The sequence below is a fragment of the Pygocentrus nattereri genome, chromosome 1, assembly GCF_015220715.1.
Source record: "Pygocentrus nattereri isolate fPygNat1 chromosome 1, fPygNat1.pri, whole genome shotgun sequence".
Taxonomy (NCBI): domain Eukaryota; kingdom Metazoa; phylum Chordata; class Actinopteri; order Characiformes; family Serrasalmidae; genus Pygocentrus; species Pygocentrus nattereri.
In genome coordinates, this window is record NC_051211.1 from 45,702,628 (window position 1) to 45,714,386 (window position 11,759).

Genomic DNA, 11,759 nt, shown 5'->3' on the forward strand with positions numbered 1-11,759 from the left:
CCGAACTAATACACCTGCACCTCTGTATGTCCACAAATGGAAGTTTTACAGGAATTACTCAGTTTAACTTCAGCTGCCTGATAGATGCTTATCAGCAGAATAAACACACTAAACTTCTGGGGTTCTGTATATTCTGTATATTCTGTATATTATGTTCAGTGTTTTGTCTGATTCTCTGTGCTGTGATTCCCATTTTTGTAAAGCTGCTTTGTGACAACATCAGTTGTAAAAAGCGCTATATAAATAAATTTGATTTGATTTGATTTGATAAACTACATGTAGATATACTCTACATGTAACTGGTTTACTCTAAATACATAAATAAACTGAGAAAATAATGATCAAGAAATGATTTTAACTCACTGACTTACCGACTCAATCAGTCATTCACACATTTGCTTATTTGCTCACTTATTCATTCCGTCACTCACTTGCTTATGCATTCATTCAATAATTAGCCATCATGGTGGAATACTCACTCAAACACTCACAATTCTGCTCAATCACTGACCCCCACACAAACACACACACACACAAACACACGTGTATACTCTCTGTCTCACACACACATGCGTACACATTCACACTGTTAAACGACTAACCCATACTTTAAGACAAAATACAGATAAACAAGGATACGACAGAACAAAATTCGAAGGAAACTGAAAGGGGAACTCAGCCCATTTTGCAAAATGACTTAGTCATTGAGAGGTTTAGAAGTGACAAAAATTATTCGGAGTGATTCGGTCTGAAATGTGCCTCTCCAAAGAAATGTACAGAGTGCACCTTTATAGTACTAGGAACCAGATGTCCGACGAGTTTACTGGCTCTGAAACCTACATCCCGTTATTACACAAAAAGGTTATGATTGCATGACTTCATGCCTGAGAGATTGCTTTTTGATAATTTTGTTATAAAGTTTTGGCCTAAAACATAATTTTAGCACAAACTATTACTGCAGGATTCTGTGTTTCCTCTCATAACCGCATTCTGAATGGAGATCGATGTGCATGTTAACTTGCTTTTGTTGTTACCAACCTGGAGCTACAGCCCTCCAACACGGCTAATGTCAACAGCAGCTTTACACATTATTCTTATGGTTTTTGTCCTGTAAAGAGGAATTATAGTGAGCTACAGCAAAGCGGGGTTACAGCATCACAGAGGGAATGAAGTCCAGTCGGGTCCGTGCAGAGGGGGTGATTACATTACTGAGAGAGAAAGACAGACACATTTGTCAGTTTGTCTATATGGATACTACTACTACTACTACTACTACTACTACTAGTACTACTACTACTACTACTGTTAATAACTAGTTTGTTAACAAAAACTAGCAACATAACAGTTGCTAACTGAGTTATAACAGTGTTTTACAGCAGCTTTGAATGTGTCTTATGCAATTAAATGTTAAAGCTGGAAAAACACATTTTCTATAACTATGTAAGCATTATTTTAAAAAAGAAATATAGGTGTAAATCTTACCATAATGGATCTCGGTCTTCATTAGGAGGGCAGCGGGGAAAGAGAGATTTCTCTACCATACTCTCAATGGTCCTTCCTGCATGTTTGATCTACAGGGAGAGAAAACGCAACATGCTCATCACCATCTTTATTACTATAAGCAATGACACGGCTGCTACACTTATACAGATAACAGTACAATCTACATCTGTTCTGGACACATACCTGATGAGAATATCCATATCGCATTGAGCCGTATGAGAACGCCAGATCTGCGTCCAGCTTGCAGACTTTCTGAAAACATAAGAAATAAAATCATATCTCTCTCTCTCTCTCTTTCACACAAGCAGGAAATAAAATAAGAGAATTTTTACTAATGGTAAGACATTACCTTCTGCATGAGCCTCAAATTAAACTGATGACTCAATGAAGATTTCTGTGAGAAAAGAGAAAAAAAAAGGTTAAGTTTTCATTTTTGGTAATCAGTGACACTGAGTGGCTTAAATAAAACCTTAATAGAGGTAGAAGGAGAACGTATCTTACCTTAAGGATTTCCTGCAGCATGATGGTGTCTCTGCCAATGAGTACGGGGGTGGTTAAATCAGGATCCACCATAATCAGTTCCACCACCACCAAACTCGACTGCTGGACACCGCAAATGTCTTCCTTCTGGATCTGCAAACACAAAGACAAGAAAGGTAAGGGGGGCTTTGTTATTTGTATCAATGTCTTACAGAATGACTTCAGAACAGAATATACACCCGCTGAAGTTGCTGCAGTGGTTTTGTAAAATAGCCATGCAGATAACAGCATTTTTACATTAAACAAATGGGTATCACGTTATATGCAAGTGCCTTTAAAGGCAAGTTTAAGAAGATATGCCAAAATCTCAAATCCTTGAAGACACCAGAGGGTTAAAACCCATTTGTCTGCTGTGCAAAGAGAGAAGACATTGATAAGTAATACTAACCTGTAGCGAGAAGTGTTTCCATTCATCAAAGCACATGGGGTCGCTGTAGGGCTGCTGCACGGTGTACTTCACCGTTCTCCCAATAGTGATCCTCCCAGCAGCCCGACTGCCTTTCTTCAAAGGAGCTGGTGCAGAAAAACAGCCAAACCAGAACCATAATTATTGATCAAGGCAAACAAAATCAGCTGATAAGTTTTGTGGCTCGATATCAACACAAACGCAAACCTAAAATCTAGACTTAACACTGAGACTGACAGAAACTTTAAACATACCAGATTTACTGAAGTCTCTGCAGGTCTTCAGGTTTACAGTTAGGACCCCTGCCTGTCAATGGAAAGAAAAATACATACATTTCAAGAGCTTTATGTATTAACATCATTTCATAATGCAGTCAATTAATGTGACTTTACACTTCACAGTAGCTCAAATACAGAGAAATTTAAATGAATCTATTTAATCTGTTCTAAACATGAATAACACCTACCAGCGCTCCGAGTGGAATCAGCTGACGTGGTTGAGAAACTTCCTCATGCTCGTCTTCTACCTCAGCTTGAATGTACCGAGCTGAGGAACGGGATCTGAGGCGGCTGCAGGGTGGCGATAAAAATGTAAGTGAACAAAAATATATATAATAATTCAATGAATGAAGCAATAATCAATTTTTAGAGGCGAGATGTTTTACTCCGAGCTAACTCAAGCTTAACTTATTTAATGTGCACTTGCAGAGTAAAAAAGGCAAGTTATCATTTGACTCAAATACTTAAAAAAATTTTTTTTAATTCACAGTTTGAGTAAATTCACAGTTTGAGTACTTCTGGTGTACATACTGTAAATTCTATATATTGTTTTAAATTATTAGTAAAGTGTTTATTTTTACATAAATGGCTGCAACTGTAACAACTGCAATTTCCCCCTGGGATCAATAAAGGAATCTGAATCTGAATCTGAATATATTCTGTCTGAAGGGATTTCTCATATATATAAAAACATCATCTTTGGACAGTAGAGAAGTAAATAGGTACCTCAACCAAGGAGCGGACTGTGGACAGCACTCTCTGCAACATCCTTCTTCCAGATGAGCTTGGAGCTGCAGGCTCCACCTGAGAAATTAAGACGGAGTTTTGAGTTTTGGTCACCAAATTAACATTGTAGCACCAATCCAGTGGCTCCATCTTCTTGTACTGGGGCTGAATCTCAATGGCTCCCTCCTTCCTACATAGTGCACTACGTAGGGATTTAAATACTGGATCCTGCACCCCAACCGTGCAATATATAGCTAAGAAAGTCATTTGGGACTCATCCATACAATGAATGAATACTGTTGGCTGTAGAGCATAGAATTTGTAAACTTTCGTGACTAGCACAATATTTAGTGAGTACGGATCAATGGATCAAATGGATCTTTTGTGGCAGCTTGGACTTACTTTTGGACTTTTTTTTTTTAAGTTATGTCCATTGCTTTTTCACTGCTGCCCGTTTGACCTGAACGTTTTGTGAGGCTGAAGTCGGATTCATTTTCGTCAGCATGTTTTTCCAGTTCCACCTTAAATGGTGCAGCAGTCAAAATTACATCCCAGTGCCAGAATGTAATCGCTGCACGATTTAAGGTGGAATGGTGAAATTTGAGCAAGAATCTGGCGAATAAGAAGCTGACTTTAGCTTTGTGGAGTTCTTGACCTTTTTCGGCCAATTAACTAATAGAGAGGATTTATTAAACATTTTATTCTGATGACGAAATATAACAAAAATACAAAACAGTGTCCACTTATCCTCATAATTGGAAATGAATGCATGACATTTAACTTGCTAGTTAACTAACTAGTTATCTAAATATCCAGTCTAAGCAGTTTAGTCTCACCCATTTACACTGAAATATATGAAGTACTAGGAATTTTTCAGCCTGGAATTGCTTTTTCACTTATTTACAAACTTCAGTCTCAAAGGCACAGTAACAAAAGCAGCCTGTTTCATTCTAGGAGGTAAAGAAAGGCTGGAAAATGAACATAATGTAAAAATAAGTCATGGCATGATAATTCAATGATATTCTTATATTTGCTATTTTGAAAATATGCACTGACCACACACAAAGTCTTGTTTTGTTTAAAAATTAAATTAGTAATTCATTTGATCATTTGAAAAGCATATGTAATGTACCTTTATCACTCATTAAAGGTACCCAATAAGACCTTAAAGACCACTATTGTACTTGTGAGGGTACATTTACATTGCTTGTACCTTGAGGAACAAAAATAGACCTGAATAGTACTTTTTTTCTGAGAGTGTACGGCAGCTGCACCGCCTGCGACCGCAAGGCCCTTGAAGGAGTGGTGAGGAAGGCAGAAGCCATCATCGGCAACAAACTTCCAGCCTTACAGGACGTCTTCCAATCCCGCTGCCTTAGGAAGATCAAAAAGATCCAGTCAGACAGCGTCACCCAGCACACGGCCTGTTCACCATCCTGCTATCAGGCAGGACATTTCACGGCATAAAGGCTAACACAACCCAGTTAATGAGCAGTTTCTACCCACAGGCTGTCAGGCTTCTGAACAAGCTGTGAAGCTGTGGGTCCTTCCCAGCTACCTTTTCACACTGTCAGCATTATTATTATATCTCTGCTTTGGACAATAACAGTTTAACACTAAGTCACTATAAATAACAATAACACTGAGTCACTTAGGTCTCTTTAAACGTACATTGTCTCTATATTTTGTATATTTAAGATATTTCAGTTCATTTTTCTTGTATTTTTGTTTGTACTTATTTCCTTTCTGTAGAGTGATCAGCTGAGCATCACCACAACCATTACAATGCATATATGTCCTGACGTTGAGCAAACTACAAATGAACATGAAACTTGAAACTAATGTTGGCTTGCAATATTTCACAATTACTGTAATGGTATTTTCACTATGCAGTTTACACTACAATACTGATGCAACTCACAGTTAGTCATGTCTATAATATGTGCTGTTAGACCAGCTCATACCACTTCTTGTAAATACAGCGAATCAGTTTCATATGGCATATAAAAATGTGTCTGTCTGTCTGTCTGTCTCGATGCTCTGAAGTCTCAGGTGGTTGCTAGGATGTTGCTGTGATATCCCAGGTTATTGATAAGTTGTTGCTAGGCTGTTGTGGTATCCCAGGTGGTTTTTCTCAGATCACAAATTCATCACAGATTTATCTGACTAACTATCTAACTGTGGTATCCCAGGCGGTTGCTGAGTTGTTGCTAGGCTGTTGCTGTGGTATCCCAGGTGGTTGCTGAGTTGTTGCTAGGCTGTTGCTGTTGTATCCCATGGTGGTTGCTAAGTTGTTGCTAGGCTGTTGCTGTTGTATCCCATGGTGGTTGCTAAGTTGTTGCTAGGCTGTTGCTGTGGTATCCCAGGTGGTTGCTAAGTTGTTGCTAGGCTGTTGCATACCATGGTGGTTGCTAAGTTGTTGCTAGGCTGTTGCTGTCATATCCCATGGTGGTTGTTAAGTTGTTGCTAGGCTGTTGCTGTCATATCCCATGGTGGTTGCTAAGTTGTTGCTAGGCTGTTGCTGTGGTATCCCAGGTGGTTGCTAAGTTGTTGCTAGGCTGTTGCTGTCATATCCCATGGTGGTTTTTCACAAATCACAAATTCTTCAGATTTATCTAACTAGCAACATAGGGCTGATCATCAATCACATCATGTACCCACCATCATATTACAGCACTTGCACTCATACCAGTGAAACCAAATATCCCATAATAATAATAATAATAATAATAATAATAATAATAATAATAATAATATTACAGGATAAACTAGTAAACTAAAAAACAGCATAAGAAGAAAAAAACCTGTCAAATGTCTTCAAACATATCTTTGGGTTTGAAATAACATGTTACAAGAAAAACTCCTATGAAATGAACTGTAAACAAAACAATAAAAGTAGAATGAACAAAACCAAAATAATGATGGAAAGCTCTGCCTCCAGTGCTAAAATAAGGCAGGCTGCACAAATACCAATCATTTTCCCAGCATGAAAATAACAGCTAATTAAACGCTGTTAGTCATTTACAATTTCTTTGAGAAAGCATGACCTGCATCAGCCAGAATGTATAATTTTACAGTGAGCTGGTGTATTTAAGGCATACAGATTACTGCAGTTTCTGCTGGAAATTTACTTACACACACACACACACACACACACACACACACTCACACTTTAAGCCACTTCTCCCTCAGGGTCACGGGGTGTAAATTTACATCAATTTAAAAAATGTTTTAACCGACTCGTGTTTATATGTGATGTTTTTCTGTGATTTTTTTCACGTCTAACGACTCTGAGTTTGTTTACATCTTAACCACTTAATTAAAGAGAAATTTTTAATTGTTCTCTGATGTCTGCATAGATGATATGTGACTTTGCTCGGATGTGTTTTTACACGCCCATTTACAATCCTATGGTTTGGCTCCAGAATAAAACAAGCTGTTGTCCCTTTTTGGGGGCTCTGGAATTATATTGACGGGCTCTGCTCCGATTTGCCGGTTTACAGTGAGGCACCTTGATGGATCACGCAGAATCTCCAAATAGACACAGGCAGGAAAATTAAATCAACCTTCTTGTAAATGATCTGGGTCAACAAACTATTTAGTTGGCTATTTAGTTATTTGGAACACACTATTTTAGAATTTGGAATTCTTGACTGACCATTTTGCTGACCACTGCAGTCTAATTTTAGAAAAATACCTGCTGCACTTTTAAAAAACCAAAACAGTCTTCATAAAGTAGTTTTTCTGAAAGATAAAAAAACAACCAGCAAAACGTTGGATTCGTACCTTCAAATCCAGTTCCTTCTAAATGAAGGTAGCAAGGCAGCAGCCCTTGATATCAGACACAGTTCAGTAATGAAACCTGAAACAGTGGAAAGTAGTTAGTGGAAAGTTATGGACACAAATCTTTCATGGGTTTTCAAATAAAAAGTGAAGTTACACCTCCTGTAAAACTGAGCAAAACATTGCTTTTATTTGGAGAAATGTAGCACTCTTATTTACTGCAGGTGCTCTCTACTTCCTCTTCTTGCATGTTGCCGTTGTTCCTCTTGTTCTTCCCTCTGTTTTTCTGTTGTCCGCGTCCTCCTCATTTGTCTTGTCTCTCAGCTTTAGACAGGTCCTGTCACACACAGTGTTACCTTGAGCTAAACACAGTACACCACACAACAAAACACCACACTAGCACTGCAGTTCAGCAGAATGGGTAACCATGTGCACCAGCACAGCCACATACCTGAGAGGTGGTGTTTCAGCAGGGACAGCTGGAGCTAACACTCTTTTTCAGAATCAGCTTCTCCAAAAACTGCACTCTATCCTCTCCTGTCTTGCACTCATCTAGACCTTGATGAAGATGCAATAGCCTGAAAAATGCAAAGATACAACCATAAACAACTGTTCGTCTCTGACTCCAATCCTATCCAGCCCTCAAATATACACTTACCTGCCCCGCTTCTGGATGCAGTCCTTCAGGCCAGCAGATATACTGCACTCGGTGCCTGTCTGTGTGTCTTGCAGCCAGGGGTGCAACTACATACTTTCTGAGGTGGATGCAAACATATTATCGGCGCCCCCCCCCCCCAAAACCCCGCCCCTTAACTTAAAGTGACTGAAAAAAATTAAAATTAAAATCAAATATTTAAGCAGGCAAGCTAAAATAAGGAACTTTATAAACAGAATACAAATTAAATGGTAAGAGCAAAAAACAAGCAATGAGGATTTAATTAAGAAGAAATAAAATAATTCAGAATAAATTGATAAGTGGACAGGCTAAAATGTAACGCAATAAAATAGAGATTAATAATTAGAATAATAAAATATAAGCACAAAGAAAGAGGGTTAAAACACCAACTTTATATAAAAAAGTAAATTATGGAAATAAAATAAACAGTAAAACAGAAGACAGAATAAATAAAAGGAAGAAATAAATGAAATAAAAAGGTAAAAGGCGAAAAGTATGGAATAAAATAAATAAAAATGTAAAACAGAAAATTAAATAAATAAAAGGACAAAATAAATAAAAATGTAAAGGAGAACTCAACTAAAACAGTTACAGGCTGAATGTGTCTGAATGTGGCTAGAAACTAAGAGTTTAAGATGATTTAGTGCCACCAGCGAGCTGAGCTTTAGACCAGGCTACCACGGTTAGGATATTAACTAGAATGTTGACTAGCTAGGTTAGCTAGCTAAACAGGCTACTATAAAGAGCTATGGCTTGACTAATGTCACTCGTTTTGAAGTTAAACCGAGAAAATAACCAGTTCAGGGTTAATCAGGTCGTAGCTGGAGAACCAAGTTTAGCATTAACGTTAGCTTGCTGCCTCACTGCTATCATTCATCTGGCTGGCTGGGTAATATTAATATGGCTAGCCTTAGCTAGCACAGTAATCTTAACACATGCATCTTAAACTGAAAAGGCGATCTCTTCTGATTGTGTGAATCTATTCACGGTGAAGTACGGGATCTTTGAGGAAACTATGGAAGGTTTGACCTCTATTAGATTCCTTTATTTTTGAATAAGTGCATTTGGGAACGCAGCAGTGAGGCAGCTTTGCTAGAACCCAGTGGTCCAACGCTACTTTCGTACCCTACAGTCTCGTTTTGGTAGACAAAGGTGACGTAGGTGAATAACTGACCAACCTGCTGTCTTTCAACCACTTTGAGAAGCTTTTCTTCATCCCTACATCTTTTTCTCTCTCCCTCTTCCGTTTTCTGTTTTGTGCCCCGGAGAGCTTTTTTTTCTGCCCCTCCATCCAGGTACTTGCGCCAAGACGGAAAAAAAAACACACGCCTTGACGCGTTCCCTATGGGGTGCGTTCTCAAGCGCCTGTGTTTGGGAGCAAATGACAGGAGGGTAGGGGACGGAGTGGATGGGCACCTGATTAGTGCTGTGCTGTTTTTTGATGTGTATTATCATACTTGAACAAACAGCTCTTACAGAAAATGCAGACTAGAAATAATTTTCCGGCATCGTTTTGGCGCCCCTCTAGTGCAGCGCCCATATGCGCCGCATACGCTGCATACCCCCTTTTTGCGCCACTGGTTACATGGACCTTGTGTGTTGCACTCCCAGTTGTTTTGGAATAATAAACCATGCATAGTTACCGCACTGCTAACGTGACTCAGTCCCATTCTGCCAGTAACATACAGTAACGTGGTGTCAGAAGTCAAAAGGAAAAACAAAGAAGTTAAAGCGGACTAAAAGAAGGAAAAACCCTGAAAATGGAAGGAAACAGAGAGGGAGGAGCAATGGTGCCAGTTTGAACAATGCTAACGCTAATAAATGCTAATGCTAATAAATGGCCGAGATGGCTGAAACGCTATGAACGCTATATAATAGCAACTGAACTGAACAAGGAATCAGAGGAATTTCAAGTGAATGCATTCATGTACGATGTGGGTGATGAAGCCAAGGACATCTTAAATATGTTACCACCTAACTGAGGAGCAGAAAAAGTCATGTGAGACAGCATGGAGCATTGTGTTTGCAGAAGGAACATCATTTTCGAAGATGCCAAGAGCCAGATGAAAGTGTTCATTTGTTTAGAACAACTGTAGGTTACATACACTGGTGGAACACTGTGAGTTCAGGGCTCTGAGAGAACAGCTTATGTGATGCTAAGCTAACAGAAAACTTACAGCTGGACAGTGAGTTGACAGAGTGCAGCGGTAAAAAGTGGTAGCCGGTGCTACAGGGGACAGAGCAGCTGGCAGGGTTGAAACATTATTCAAAAAGAACAGTGAGAGGCCAAAACCAGAAAAGTGGCGCAAAGCCATCCGAATGCACCAGGTGTGGACACATGAAAAAACATTGCTGGAAAGTTTGTCCAGCTCATGAGTGCAGCAGGTGTCATATAAAAGGGCACTTCACAAAGAAATGCAGATCAAGCAGTGGCGTCCATAACATTACAGAGGCACAGTAAGAGTGCAATGAGGAGGATTTTGCTTTCTTGGGAGAAATGTGCTCTGAAGAGGAGGAGGAGTGGAATGAACTATTGTAGTTAAACAGGGAAAAGACTGTGTTTAAGCTGGACACAGGAGCCACTGTCACAGCAATTCCAAGCAGCACCTACTCCATCAAAAGCCATGGGACACTGCAGACAGCAAGAAAAGCATTATATGGACCAGCGAAATCACAAACCGCATGTTAAAGGACAGTTTAAAGGCAAGCTGAGCTTCGAGCACAAAACAACAGAACAAGACATTTATGTGGTTGTCAGACTGTCCAAACCATTACTGGACCTCCCTGCAATAAAAGTCCTTGCACTGATGAAGCGAGTCCACACGGTGAGGATTAGCACAGTATCCCACAGTGTTTTCAGGCTTGGGGAAATTGAAAGAGCCAGATAGAGTTGGAGCCAGGGGCGGTTCCATATGCTCTGTCCACGCCACGCCGAGTGCCCCTGCCTTTGCAAGAGAAAGTGAAAGCAGAATTCAATAACATGGAAGACATGGGGGTATTTTAGAAAGTTACCAAACCCAAATGATGGTGTGCCGGCATGGTTGTAACACCCAAGGTTCTGTGTCGATCTCACACGTCTAAATAAGTGGGTACGGCAAGAGAGACACATTTTTCTTGCAGTTGACCATACGCTAGTCATGCTGGCTGGGGCGAAAGTTTTCACGAAGCTGGATGCCACCTCCAGCTTCTGGTAAATCCTATTATCAGAGGAGAGCTCACTCCTCACAACATTTGTCACCCCATTTGGGTGATATGGGTTCAACCGTCTGCCATTTGGGATTTCATCTGCCCCAGAGCACTTCCAGCGTCACATGTCACAGATGCTGGAAGGTGGCAAAGGTGGCATGTGTCATGCTGATAACGTTGTGTATGGAGAGGACATGCAACAACACAACACAAGACTGCACAGGGTCCTACAGAGGCTGAGGAAAGACAGACTCACACTAAACAAAAAATGTGAGTTTGTCAAAGACAGCATTATGTTTGTGGGCCACCGAGTCACAGCAGATGGTGTGTCACCAGATCCAGACATGATCAGAGACATCATGGAGATGCCAGAATCGACTGGAGTAGGAGGGGTGAGGAGAGTAATGGGTATTGCCAACGACCTGGGCAAGTTTTACCTCACCTGGCATCATACACACGCCCAATTCAAGAGCTACTCAGTGAGAAAATGAGTGGTGCTGGGAAGCACCACAAAAAGAGACATTTAAGAGACTGAACAACAAACTGAGCTCACCACGGGTGTTAGCCCAATACTCCTCAACAGCAGATGCTTCATCTTCAGGCTTAAGGGGTGTCCTAAGTCAATGACAAGGCAACAGGAAAATCAGTTTATTTCCAAGGG

General features: G+C 40.0%; 1 protein-coding gene across 2 annotated transcripts; it reads right to left on the reverse strand.

The window, feature by feature from the left end:
* Window positions 1–161: 161 nt before the first annotated feature.
* LOC108444134 (C2 calcium-dependent domain-containing protein 6-like) lies at window positions 162–9,236 on the reverse strand. Of its 2 annotated transcripts, none has more exons than XM_017725118.2 (14): window positions 9,091–9,236; window positions 7,688–7,814; window positions 7,456–7,573; window positions 7,240–7,315; window positions 4,687–4,827; window positions 3,454–3,531; window positions 2,916–3,018; window positions 2,704–2,755; window positions 2,432–2,556; window positions 2,005–2,136; window positions 1,853–1,897; window positions 1,687–1,755; window positions 1,483–1,571; window positions 162–1,208 (listed from the first exon to the last, which is right to left on the reverse strand). In XM_017725118.2, exons 5-14 carry the CDS (start codon window positions 4,779–4,781, stop codon window positions 1,148–1,150), a joined length of 849 nt encoding a protein of 282 aa, XP_017580607.1. In that variant the 5' UTR covers window positions 4,782–4,827; window positions 7,240–7,315; window positions 7,456–7,573; window positions 7,688–7,814; window positions 9,091–9,236; the 3' UTR covers window positions 162–1,147. The 2 variants fall into 2 exon arrangements, with proteins under 2 accessions (XP_017580607.1, XP_017580606.1); XM_017725117.2 differs by lacking the exon at window positions 9,091–9,236 and adding an exon at window positions 7,895–7,999.
* Between the last annotated feature and the right edge of the window lie 2,523 nt (window positions 9,237–11,759).